The sequence below is a fragment of the Empidonax traillii genome, unplaced genomic scaffold, assembly GCF_003031625.1.
Source record: "Empidonax traillii isolate 1590-97213 ecotype Southwest subspecies unplaced genomic scaffold, ASM303162v1 scaffold242:size1152717, whole genome shotgun sequence".
Classification (NCBI taxonomy): domain Eukaryota; kingdom Metazoa; phylum Chordata; class Aves; order Passeriformes; family Tyrannidae; genus Empidonax; species Empidonax traillii.
In genome coordinates this window covers 54791-66735 of record NW_020955435.1, presented here as the reverse complement: position 1 = coordinate 66735, position 11945 = coordinate 54791, and the positions used below count along the sequence as shown (strand labels likewise).

The window sequence follows — 11945 nt, the reverse complement described above, 5'->3', positions numbered from 1 at the left end:
CCAGCCCTGTGTGTGCCCTGGGCACCCTCCAGCCCCAGAACAAGCCCAGGGGCTCCACCCCACAGCGCTCACCGTGGAGCTGGACGTACTCCCCGATGCGATCTGCAGCCTCAGGAGAGAGCCCCTTCTCTCCCACCATCTCGCTCCTCACTTCCTCCCACGGCACCTGTGAGGGCACAGAAGGGCATCAGCCACCAAGCCAGGGACGTGGGCTCCCCCAGGGATAGTTCTGGTGGTCCTGCACATGCAGATGAACAGACACATCTGCCACCAAGAGATCTCTGCATAGTAGAAACCCCTCAGTGTGGTTAAAAGGTGCATGAGAGAAGTAGCAGCTCTCAGAGCACAGTCACGTGGTCCTAATTCCATTTCCTGTGCCTCTGCACAGTCTGTTTGTGACCCAACCCTACAAAAATACTTTGGGTTCGATTTCTGTCCAGAATTGAACATCAGTACTGTGAAAACACTGAACCTGAAAGCCACCTTGCTGCTGTGCCTTCCCTGGTTAGGCACCTAGTCATAAATATCCCTCAGGAAAGCACTGCTGGTCATGGAACACCTGGAAAGGTGTGAGAAGATGGCTGGGTGATGTAAAACCCCAATGTAAGCAGAATAAGCTGCAGTTTTCCCACTGACCAAGGGGTTAAAGAGAACCAGAGTCTTGATCCCATCCAGCCGCAGAGATAAATCACAACAAGGAAACAATCCCGTTCTAAAAGAGCCCAGTGGTCCCTTCCTACTGATTTTGCACACATACGTAACCCCACACGTTAGTCATGCCTGTACAACAGATCTCCCTGCTAACAGAGCTGTGAAACTTCCCCCAGATGACTTCACCTGACCATCCAACGAGGCCTCCAAGGGAAAAGGCAGCTCCCCCTTCAACAAAGCACTGTGACCACATGACAGGAGACACAAGGCTGCTGTGTTTGGTAGGGTCTCACAGGAAGGTTAGGAGCACTCAGAACACAATTATAAATCGATCTTCAGCATCTTTACCTAACAAGGGCCTACAGTCAGAACAATCAGTTGTCCCTACTCTGGCAACTTTCCCTCCTTCCAAAAGCCACAAAATGGCCTGAATCCCTTGGTGACCCTCAGGACAGCCAGTGCTCTCCAGGCTGCTTGCTGAGCCCAAAGCTGTGGGCACCTCCTGCCTTGTGTCCTACAGGGGAAACTGCTCACTGAGGAGGCTTTTCTGTGTCACACCAAACCTGGGTAAACCTCACAAACAGTCACATCTGTTCTCAGCATGAAAAAAGTACCTGAGCTACCAGCCCAAATCAACAGAGTGTGAATGAAGTGACCAGGGATCTCTTACTCCTTCTCACTCCAAATCCTCTCCTCTGTTTCCAGGTAAAACACAGAAACCTCCCCCACATGCACCCACCTCACTTCTCACTGCTGTTTCCTGAGGGTCCTACACACAGCCAGAGGCACAGGCTGTCCAGTGGTGCCTGGATCATGCAGGAACGTGGCTGCAGGCTCTGTGTCCTCCCCAGGGATGCTGAATACCACATCACCAAACAACAACAGCAGCACCTTGCAGGACAGTGTTTATGTCCAGTGTTTATCCTGGACAACACCACGACTGTGCCAGCTGACTCACCTGTGCATTTCCATTTTGCTCTGACCTTGCTCTGCACCTCCAAACTGTGCTGCAGACTATTACACACCGTCATTTAGGACTGCACTCCTCTACTCCTGCATTACCAGAGACTCAACCTTTACATCACACTCGCCTTGCAACTGAAGTCTGAAACTTTAGTAAAGGTTAGACTGGATGATCTTTCAAGATCCCTTCCAATCTGCGCTGTACTGGAATTCCAGGACACAACTGCAATTCTTCACACCACCTGACTCAACCCAATGCATTCAGCAGGGCTTTTCAACGCCCTGGCCTAGTCTGGTGCAGGTTTTCATGAGCCTGGTTCGTAAGCAGCAGCAGGGGAAGTTTTGGGATGTTGAACCAGCATTTCCCAGCCACTTCTCATGGACCATGGCAGGACAGGGGGACAGGAGGCTCACTGAGACTCCAGCAGCAGCAGCTGCAGCCCATACCTTATCCAGTTTGTCCACACTGGAGCAGATGGTTCGGAACTTGCTGTCTGGGACCCCACAAACTGCAAACATCCCATCGAGGATGCGCCGGTCGTTGACCTGGGGGAGAGGAAGCACATCAGGAATTATGGACTCAGATGCTTCAGCCATGTCCAGTTTCTCTCCCCTCTAGGTTTAAGAATGCAAGAGAAACTAGATGTCTGCCAAGACTTTTTGTTTTCCCTGTTTGCCATTTCTCTTTCCCATTCCCGGGCAGCTGAGCTGCCCAGAGCAGCCAAATAGCATCACTGCCTCCTACCAAGCCTGGGCAGAGCCATCACATTTCCTTCTAGAGCCACAGACACCTCCACTCAGAGACAAAAAACCATCAGGGCCAATGAGTTCTCTCATGCAGACATGTAAAAACAGCTCAGGAACTGACCATGGGTCAAGAAGATGAATTCAGTGCCTTGTCAGTACAAGAGGAAAGGGACATCTGATTATGTTAAAACCTCACTAAGGATTAATTTTTTTATTGATAGTACAGTGAATTCCATAGTTTGTGTTCTGTAATAGTAGGTAATTGAGGCCAAAGGCTCAGCTGCATTCACATTTCCATGGGCACTGAAAATGCCTCAGGTCCAGACAGGACTTGCTGGGAAGGCAGGAGTCTGCAGGCAACACCACACACACTGAGCAGAAGTCCCTGCTAAGGGGGCATCAGGAGCTGGATAAGGGCAGGGATCCTGGACCAGAGCCTGTTGTACTGCAGGCAGTGAACATGACAGTCATGACCTGCTGAGACAGATATTAGGGAGAAATTCTTTACTAAAGGGGTGGGGAGGCCCTGGCACAGGTTGCACAGAGAAACTGTGGCTGCCCCATCCCTGGAACTGTTCAAGGCCAGGTTGGATGGGGCTTGGTCTACTGGAAGGTGTCCCTGCTCATGGCAGGGATTTGGAACTGCATGACCTTTAAGGTCCCTTCCAACCCAAACCATTCTGGGATTCTATGGTTCTAGTTGGCTGCTGGAATTTTGCAGGGGGCTGGGGTTAGTCCTGGAGAGAACTCTGCCAGCTGCAGACTCAGGAAACCTCCTGCCATTCCCAGCCCAAGCTCAGGTCCAGTCTTTAGCGTGAGGAGGCAGAGATGGGATCAATTCCTGGATCAGGCCTGAGAGTGGGAACAGGCACTGCTGTGTAAAACCCCAGGAACAATGACCACTGTGCCTCCCACCCTGGCATAGGGAACCCGCCTGGCCTCACCTTGATGACAAAGTCCCCGAGCTGCAGGTCACTCAGGATCTCGTGCACGATCTTCAGGCACTCGGCATCGGGAATCATCGGGTCGAACTGCCCGGCGATGTCGAAGTCCTGGGGGCAGAGGAAAAGGCAGTGAGCGATTCATGGCTGCAGCAAAACAGCTTCAGCTCTGCTGGTAACAGCAGCTGGCGTACAGAAACCAACAGAAATGGGATGTGAGGGAGCACTGTCCCTTGCAGATGGGATCCAGAAGGGACAGATATGGGTTAGGACCTTCTTTCATGGAAGGCAGCAGTGCTGTTGTGTCCACTGCACTGCCAAGAGCTCGGATGCTGCGACCTGCTCCCCTGACCCTGTGACACCGTGAAACAGAGATCCTTGGAAAAAAACAACAGAAAGGAGCCAGCACAGCCATCAGCAGTAAATAAATAGAACAAAGGAACCAAGAAGGGGAGGAGAAAACTACTTCTCATTTGCTGTGACCTAAATGCCAAATGTTTTGCCTTGATTCTTTGGATGTTTGTTTTTTTTTTAACACACATGCCACTCAAGCTAATGATCAGGGAAGAAGACAAGAGAAGCAAAACTGAAGAACAACCAAAGTTTCAACTTCCAAGACAGAAAAAGAGATCAAGAAGCCTGAGTGGTCCCCATCAGAGATTGTAAGATGAACTAGCAAATAGAATAACTAAAGCCCAACATCAAGATGCTTTAATAGGCTGATATCCCAGGACTGGAGAAAAACAAGGACAGCATCAGTGTTCAGAGAGAAATAAAACAGAGAAGCAACAAGAGAGCCCTTCTTTGACTCCTATTTAGGAATCCCCAAATGCAAAGTCTTCAGTGAGATTTTGGGTCCAGGAATAATTTTAACTAAGTGGGTAAATTTCAACAGGGTTTCACCAAGCTCCCAAAATAAACTGGAGGAGGAAAGAGATGACATCACATCAGTTAATCCCTATCAGCTGAGTGCAAGAAGGGCTGATGCAATCCCTGTGGAAGTTGAGTGAGCAAGTACAGTCAGGAAAGTGCTTCTATCACTGTACAAGGCACAGGTGAAATCTCACTGAAAAAAAAAACAGGGCAGGGGCTGGTGAATTATATTGAAGAAAAGAGGAAGAAAAAGCTCCTAGGCTGGGCAAAGAAGGAAAAAACTCCATATCTTCAGGGAAAGAAGGTAACAGCTTGATTTAGGTGGCCTAAGGAGGGGAAGATTTCTCTAAACATTTCCAAAATGTTTAACTAGGAAAGGGGAAGAATCCATATCAAGGGATGACAGCTACTGTTTAAAGAACTGAACTCTTTAAAACAGGGAGAAGAACTCAGATACAAATAAGTTTAGCCTGGATATCAGAAGACCATTTCTAGCTATCCTAAGAGTGAGCTACCCTGAACAGTCTTTCAGATGGGACAGCAGGTGAAGACCCCGAGTCGTCTGGAAAAGGGAATCATCAAGCTGAAGCTGGAAGGTATCCCCAGAGACTGCAGGATGAAGCAGGAATATTCTCAAACAAAATAACTGTTTGCAATATGAGCCCCTAGGGACCGTGTCAGTACAGCAGAACAAAGCTGTTCCTCAGGGCTACCACGAGAGAGCCACGAAGGAAATTGCTTTGTTACCTGTTCTGTAATTTGGCCTCTGGGTCTTCCCTTCCTTTGAAGTGAAGACTGACTGAACACAGCACAGAAGTAGCGCAGGCCACAGCCCAGCCTGGTCTGTGTGTCCTGCTAACACACCCAGAGCTGAACCGTTGCCAGATTTGGGATCAGAAGGAAATTGTTCCCCTCCACCCAGCTGGCAAGCGCTGTGGGACGGAGCAAAGAGCTGCCCTCCCCCACAGGGAGAAGGTGGTGATACCTGGGGGCTCCCTGACAAAGGTGCCACCACACCAATACCCTGTCACAGCTGTCACTCCTACTCTCCCACTCCCCAGCTGCTTTTCACACTCGTGAGGGCACGCTAAGGAGAAGATCAGTGAATCCTCCAGAGCTTTCCACAGCCACAGGGAAGGGTGACACAGCGTTGGATCCTGCATTTTGACAGTGCCACGTGCCCAGGGGCGCTGCCCAGCCCATGGCCTCGCCCTGCAGTGTCCCTGCCCGCAGCCAGACTCACACACTGGTAGAACTCGCGGTAGCGGCCCCGGGTCATGGCGGGGTTGTCCCTCCTGTACACCTTGGCAATGTGGTAGCGCTTGATGTTGGTGATCTTGTTCATGGCCAGGTAGCGAGCAAAGGGCACCTGGGACAGAGGGTTAAGGGTGGGAACAGGGAGGGATCATCCCCCCTCCCACAGCTACCAGCCACAGGCAGCGCTGGGTCCTCACTATCCTCCCCAAACCCAGCACCTGTGGGGCAAAGAACTGCTAAGAGATTGATGCACTTGTCACTGCTCCCCAGGGTCTCCACATGCTGCCCACACATGCTGCTATTAAGTGGACACAGACCACACATGCTGCTATTAAGTGTCTCTTGAGGCATATTCCAGCAGCGCCTCAGGCTGGATCTCATGTGGGCTGTGTGTGCAGCATCCTGCTCTGGGTACCCTGAGAAACCCCACTCACTACAAATCTTCCTTACCTCCACACACATGGGGCGTGGGGCTGTGTCAGGGCAGGGTTAGGTTGGATTTCAGGAAAAGGTCCATCCCCCAGAGGGTGGTTGGCACTGAACAGGCTCCCCAGGGCAGTGGGAACAGCCCCAAGGCTGCCAGAGCTCAAAGAGCATTTGGACAACACTCTCAGGGACGGGATGGGATTGTTGGGGTGTCCTGTGCAGGGCCAGGAGTTGGACTCAATGACCCTTGTGGGTCCCTTCCAACTGAGGATATTCCATGATTCTAAGTATTCCTTCCCCAAACAGAAGCAGGACACAGTAAATAACAGAGCAAGGGTTCTGCACCCACTGAACCACACTGCCTGCTCACTCTCTCTCTGTCAGTTTGGGGTCCTCCCTCTCCCTCAGGGCAGCAGTGCCCCAGAAGGAGGCCAGGCAAGGCCCCTCAGGCTGTGGCAGGATACTGTCAGGTCGTAGCGCAGGGACAGCAGCTCCCCTCCCTGATCCTTCAGATCGTAGATGAGCTTCGAGTCTTCCCCGTATTTCCCCGTCAGCGTCTCCTACAACACAACAACACACGAACAAACAGCACCTTCAGTGGCAAGGGGAGAGCCCTGGAGCAGGAGAGAAAGTGAGGGTACCCAGGAGCTGGAAGAAGGAAACTCAACCCTCAGCACTTTCAACTGGAGGATCCTCCCCAGCTCAGAAAACCTGCTGTGCCCTCACTCACCTTCAGCTCGAACACCGGCGTGTCAATGACTTCTGCCCCGTGGCGCTTGAAGCAGGAGATGATGGCACTGAAGACCCTCTCCCGGATGGCCATTTGCTTGGGGCCGTAGTCCCGTGTGCCCTGGGGTGAGGGAAGGAAAGAAGGAGCGAAGGACACTTCGGGTGAGAGGCACGAAGTGAAAGAGATGCCAGAAACAACATGAAGAAGCTGCCAACAGAGCCAGAGAGACCAGGTCCAGGCACCAGGCACTGGTGAAAAGCAGCACCAAAAAACATCGGAAAACATCAGGACAGAGCTCAGACAGAGTCTGCTGGGACCTGCAGAGGGAAATCTAAGTCAGGAGTTTCACGATACAGGAAACAAAGGAGCTAAAACAGATCCACCAGTCAGAGTTCAGAGTTTCTGATTCTGACAGTGCAGCCAGGACCTGCCCCCAGCTCTGATTCACACCTGTAAGCCAGACCCCTGCCCAGTGAGCCACCCCAAGGTGTAGAATCAGAGGAAAGGCATGCTCTGAAGGTGTGGAACAACCAGCAGCTCTACGATTTCCAAACACAGAGAAAAATCATCTTTTAAAATGCACACCTGTGAAATGCCTGTATATATTTCACCAGGATGTGCTCACTTCCTATTCCTTTGCTTTTAAGGGTCACTGAATTGTTTCAGTGACCACCTTTAGGCTCTCAGCAACAAATAAATCATTCTTAATTAACTAGACCTTCCACTTCCACCCTCTAGGACCTGCAGGCAGGAGGAAGCAGAGACCAGGCACTTCTAACTTTCCACTCACAGGTTGCTCCATGATGGGCAGCTTTCAGCTGCCACTGATGGGACTGAGACAGGCTGGAAACTCAACTGTGTTGTGAAATCCCCTTCTCCACAACCTCAAAGAGTGAAATACCCTTCAACTTTCCAGGGGGCACACAATACATTTACCAAAACACACAATAAAGGAAATGGAAAAGGGAGACAGTTTTGAGACATTTAGGTACTGGGAAGAAATTCTCCTCTGTGAGAGTGGTAAGGCCCTGGCACAGGCTGCCCAGAGAGGCTGTGGCTGCCCCATCCTAAAAGAGTTCAAAGCCAGGTTGGACAGGGCTTGGAGCAACCTGGGCTAGTGGAAGGTGTTCCTGTCCAAGGCAGGGGATTGGAACCACATGAATTTTGAGGCCCCTTCCAACCCAAGCCATTCCATATTTCTGTGATCTATGGCAGTGGCATCACCATAACCTGGTTTGTGAGCAGGATTCATGACTTGTCATATAAGCACCAAAAAGTCTCTGAGCCAGTGAGTATCTGGGCCGGATGCTGTCAAAGATGTTTCCACCCCTCTCCCCCCTACTGCTAAAAGCAAAAGGGAAACAGAAATGAGAGCAAAGGCAGGTGTGGTGTGCTGGGGTTTTGCCCAGAGGTGTGTGTGGGGTGCTGGGGGAAGATGTGCACGCAGAGAGGCACAGGAGTGTCCTGGGGGCAGTTACCTTTGGGGTCTTGAGCACAAACTTGGGTTTCCCCTCATCTCCCCCCAGCTGGGCCTTCATCTCCAGCAGCTTTGCCACCTCCTTTGCAATCTGGGGAGGGAACAAGCAGGGAGCTGGGGATAAGCCCACACACCAGCCCCAGTCCACAGCCTTCCCAGTGTACCCACACTCCCCAGCCTCCACACACCCACTATTCCCACTTTCTCAGCAACCAGAGGGGCACTCCCTGCTCCCCTCCAGTACTCCCCACTTCTGATCCAACTCCTCCCATCTCAGCACTCCCACCGTTCCCCGACTCCCACCGCCTCAGTCACCACCCACATCCGTCTCCCCAGTGCCCATCCCAATCCCCACCACCCACATCTGTCTCCCCGGCGCCCACTCCCATCCCCCGTGTTTCCCCAGGACCCATCCCCACCGGCTCCTGCTTCGTGCACCCAGCACCGGCCGCCTCCAGCACCCTCCTCCCCATCCCAACACCCCAGCATCCTTCCATCCAACACCAGTACCACCAGTTCCAGTCTCCCCTGCACCCTCAGCCCCCTCCGCTTCCCAGTACTCCCAGCTGCCCACGCTACCCTCCCCGTGAGCCCAGCAACCCCACCCACCCTCTCCCCAGCCCCTCATCCCCCACCCCAACCCCCGCATCGCCCCAGTCCCCATTCCGCGCCCCTCCCGATCTTCCCAGCGCCCCCGCTCCCAGTTCGCGCCGCTCCTCTTCCCACCCCGAAAGGCACCCCATTCCCGGGAGTCCCCGGAGCCCCCCGGCACCTCGTCGGGGTCGGCCTTGTCCTGCTTGAGCCTCCGCACCGCCTCCGCCTGTGCCCGCACCGCCGCCTCCTGCGCCGCCATGGCCGCCCCGAGCCCGCCGGGAACTGCGGGGCGCGCATGCGCCGCGACCGGGAAACGAAACCCGCCACAGGCCCGGCCTGGGCTTATCATCTTTTTGTTTGTTTCTTTCTTTCTTTCTTTTGAGTTTTTTTTTTTTTTAATTTTTTTTATTATTATACAAAAATACAGAGTTCCTCCACGCGTGCGCCTCCTGCGCTGTGTTCGTGTGTCCCCCTCAGTGATGGCCCCCCCCCCTTCCTCCCCCGTAGCCGTAAAAATTGAGTACTTTATTGGAAATTGTTAGCCGCAGAGTTCACGTGTTTTAGACATTTTAAAAGGGAGAGCGTCAGCCGGAGAGCTCGGGTGTTTCAGTAAGGTTGGAAGTTCCCGAGGGGAAGCGCGTAGTTTGGAATCTTAGCAAGAGGTTCTCATCTTACAGGTGAGAATTTTGGTAGAACAGAGGCAGTCGCAGTTATGAGGAGACTGATGAAAGCAAAAAGGGCTGGGTTTAGGCCTTGAACCAGGTCCCTAAGGCAGGAAACCAAGCACTCAAGAAGAACAAGCAATCTGAGGGGGTGTCCGCTGGGGGAAAATGGGGTGGGACAGCCCCTCCTGGAAGCTGTAATTAGAGGATGGTGTAAAGTTATGAAACCTTTGTGATTCGGGGTGCATCCTTTTGGATTTTTTTTTCCATGCACCTGGCCCTGCAATAAATGTGTGTGGTTTTTGGCTTTCTATACTCAAAACGAGTCTAGAGAGTTTCTTCTCTGGCTTTTCGGCATCACCCCCACTCAGGCTGGTCCTGCAGCCCCGTGTAGCGCTCAGGTGCAGGCTGGGAGTGGGACTGGCCCTTCCACTGCCCTCCTCAGCCCATGTCCTGCGCCTGTGTGTGCCCAGCATGCCTCCCTCCCCACTCCAGAGCTCAGCCTGATCCCGCTGGAGCTGCACCTCTGCAAGCTGCACCTCCGTGAGTTGCACCACGTCCAGTCTGTGCCCATGGAAACACCACCTGCAGTGATGGGAATGGCTGCACAGGTGCAGGGACTGCACTATTAGGAACCCACAAGCTCAACCCGTCCTTCAGAGCACTTAACCAGAACTTTAAGCTGGTGACTGCACTGTCCCATAGCTTTTAAAACCCCCTGGCTCCTCTCTTCTTGCTGCCTTAGCCCAGGCAAGAAGCCTTAGGCTGGTGGATGGTAATCAGGCCTCAGCTGGCAGTGAATGGTTAAGAGCACTGCAGGGTTCCAGCTGTACAGCAGTTCAGCCAAGCAGCTCTGGCCAGAGAAGTCCTCAGGGCTCCAACCTTCTTCTGATCTCATCAACAAGCTTTTCTCTTGGGATATCAACCTACAAAGCAAAGAGAGGGAGAGGTGGCAGCATTAGAACAGAGCACAGTTCTTAGGACCAAACGCTTGCTTTGGATACGAACACAGTTTGTGGCTGCTTTTCTGGAGACACCCAACGGCTTCCCAAAGGAACAACGTCATTGAGGGAAAACACAGAGCCTTTCAGTGACCTCCAGAGTTGGGAAGCACTTCTGACACTTGGTTAAAAGGACATTCTCACCTCCTCTCGCGTTGAGACATCTCGCAGCTTGACGACTCCGTCTGCCAGCTCCTGCTCTCCTACAATGGCAGCAAGGGGGATCCCTGTGTCCTCACAGTACTGCAGCTGCTTCAGCAGTTTAGGATCCTTCTTGTACAGCATCTCTGCCTAGCAGGGAGTGGGAAGGACGAATCACTAACCCAGATTTGCTTTGACGGATACTGGAGCAAAGCAGCCAGCACCAAACCCTGCAGCAAGGGGTTGCCTTTAGTGCTCTGGGCTGTTCTTCTGTGCCTTCCTAGACCTAACAGTTGGACTTTGTGACCTTTGATGTATTTTCCAACCTGAATGGCTCTGTGCACTCAGACAGGCCCAGATCTTGAAGAAAACACAACTAATGGAACTGGTCTTGGTGTGCTACACAGCTCCTTCAGGCTCTCCCTCCCTCACCCATGACACCACCGAGCCCAAGTCGTTCCTTTACCTTGATCCCTGCGTCCCACAGCTCCGAGATGAGCTTCAGTCTGGCAGCAAGCAAATGTTTCTGGGGTGTAGCCACCAGCACTTGGGTCTCAGTTGTGCGAAGTTTCTCCCCAGAAGCCTGGAGGGACAGACATGTTCGTGGGAGTGACCAGCTCTGAGGGAATCTGCAGCTCACAGCACCTCACCTCATCTCCAGACTTTAACTCAGTGACTGACAATCTGGGCACCTTTAATGAGCCCCCCAGAGACACTGCATTGTGTCACAGCAGTTGATCATGTTCTGCTGCTCCCATGGGACCTTGGCCTCCCTCCCAGGTGGGACCTGGACAGCTTTCCAAGGTCTCCTTTGATTCTCCAGGTACAGACACATTGCCTCGGCCTCCTCTGCCATGATTCACAAGCTCAGAACTAAACAGAGAGTGATGAATCTCCTCAGAGGCTGTCTCAGGGGCTGTCCTCATTTCAGAGTGAGTGTCACAAATAATACCAAATTCATCACTTCCCAATCCCCAGGACAGGAAACTTCACAGGCAAGAGGGGAGCAAAGTGACTGGGGCACAAAGCTCGGAGCCAGGCCCAGAGCTCAGGGCTGCCTCTAACAATTCCTTGACATCTCCTAGGGAATGCTGCCCTCAGCTGCCCACACCTGCATCCTGATGGGCTGCAGAAAAGGGCTCTGCCTTCTGTGCATGGACACTCAGGAATGAAAGGAGCCACCCTAACCCCCAAAATTATTTTCCCTTGAATACTGTGGAGCTGTAGAGCTCTAATAAATGATAGCTGGTTTCCTAGAGCCTCCTCCAACACACTGCCTGCAGCACCTACCTTCAGCCTCTGCTCCAGGATGGAGAAGATCCGCTCGATCCCAATGCTGACCCCCACGCAGGGCACCTTCCGACCCTTGGGATCAAACATCCCCACCAGCCCGTCGTAGCGGCCGCCTCCAGCCACGCTCCCCACGCCCACCAGCTCCTCCACGTGCTCGTTCTCCTGCTGCAGCAGCACGGCCTCGAAGAT

At 52.8% G+C, this 11945-nt stretch overlaps 2 protein-coding genes across 2 annotated transcripts in view; both read right to left on the bottom strand.

The window, feature by feature from the left end:
• The window catches only part of LOC114059776 (histidine--tRNA ligase, cytoplasmic-like), a 13690-nt gene extending 4760 nt beyond the window's left edge, over positions 1 to 8930 (bottom strand). The window contains exons 1-8 of the mRNA XM_027888605.1: positions 8838 to 8930; positions 8067 to 8156; positions 6589 to 6708; positions 6323 to 6418; positions 5419 to 5544; positions 3306 to 3413; positions 2062 to 2160; positions 6 to 166 (exon numbers count right to left, since the gene is read on the bottom strand). Coding sequence (XP_027744406.1) covers positions 6 to 166; positions 2062 to 2160; positions 3306 to 3413; positions 5419 to 5544; positions 6323 to 6418; positions 6589 to 6708; positions 8067 to 8156; positions 8838 to 8918 — 881 coding nt within the window. The 5' untranslated portion in view covers positions 8919 to 8930. The remainder of the gene's footprint in view (positions 1 to 5; positions 167 to 2061; positions 2161 to 3305; positions 3414 to 5418; positions 5545 to 6322; positions 6419 to 6588; positions 6709 to 8066; positions 8157 to 8837) is intronic.
• Positions 8931 to 9928: 998 nt separating this feature from the next.
• LOC114059784 (histidine--tRNA ligase, cytoplasmic-like) overlaps positions 9929 to 11945 on the bottom strand; it is a 5758-nt gene continuing 3741 nt past the window's right edge. Inside the window, exons 8-11 of the mRNA XM_027888620.1 lie at positions 11754 to 11945; positions 10930 to 11046; positions 10467 to 10613; positions 9929 to 10247 (exon numbers count right to left, since the gene is read on the bottom strand). The exon at positions 11754 to 11945 is cut by the window's right edge and continues 25 nt beyond it. Coding sequence (XP_027744421.1) covers positions 10191 to 10247; positions 10467 to 10613; positions 10930 to 11046; positions 11754 to 11945 — 513 coding nt within the window. The 3' untranslated portion in view covers positions 9929 to 10190. The remainder of the gene's footprint in view (positions 10248 to 10466; positions 10614 to 10929; positions 11047 to 11753) is intronic.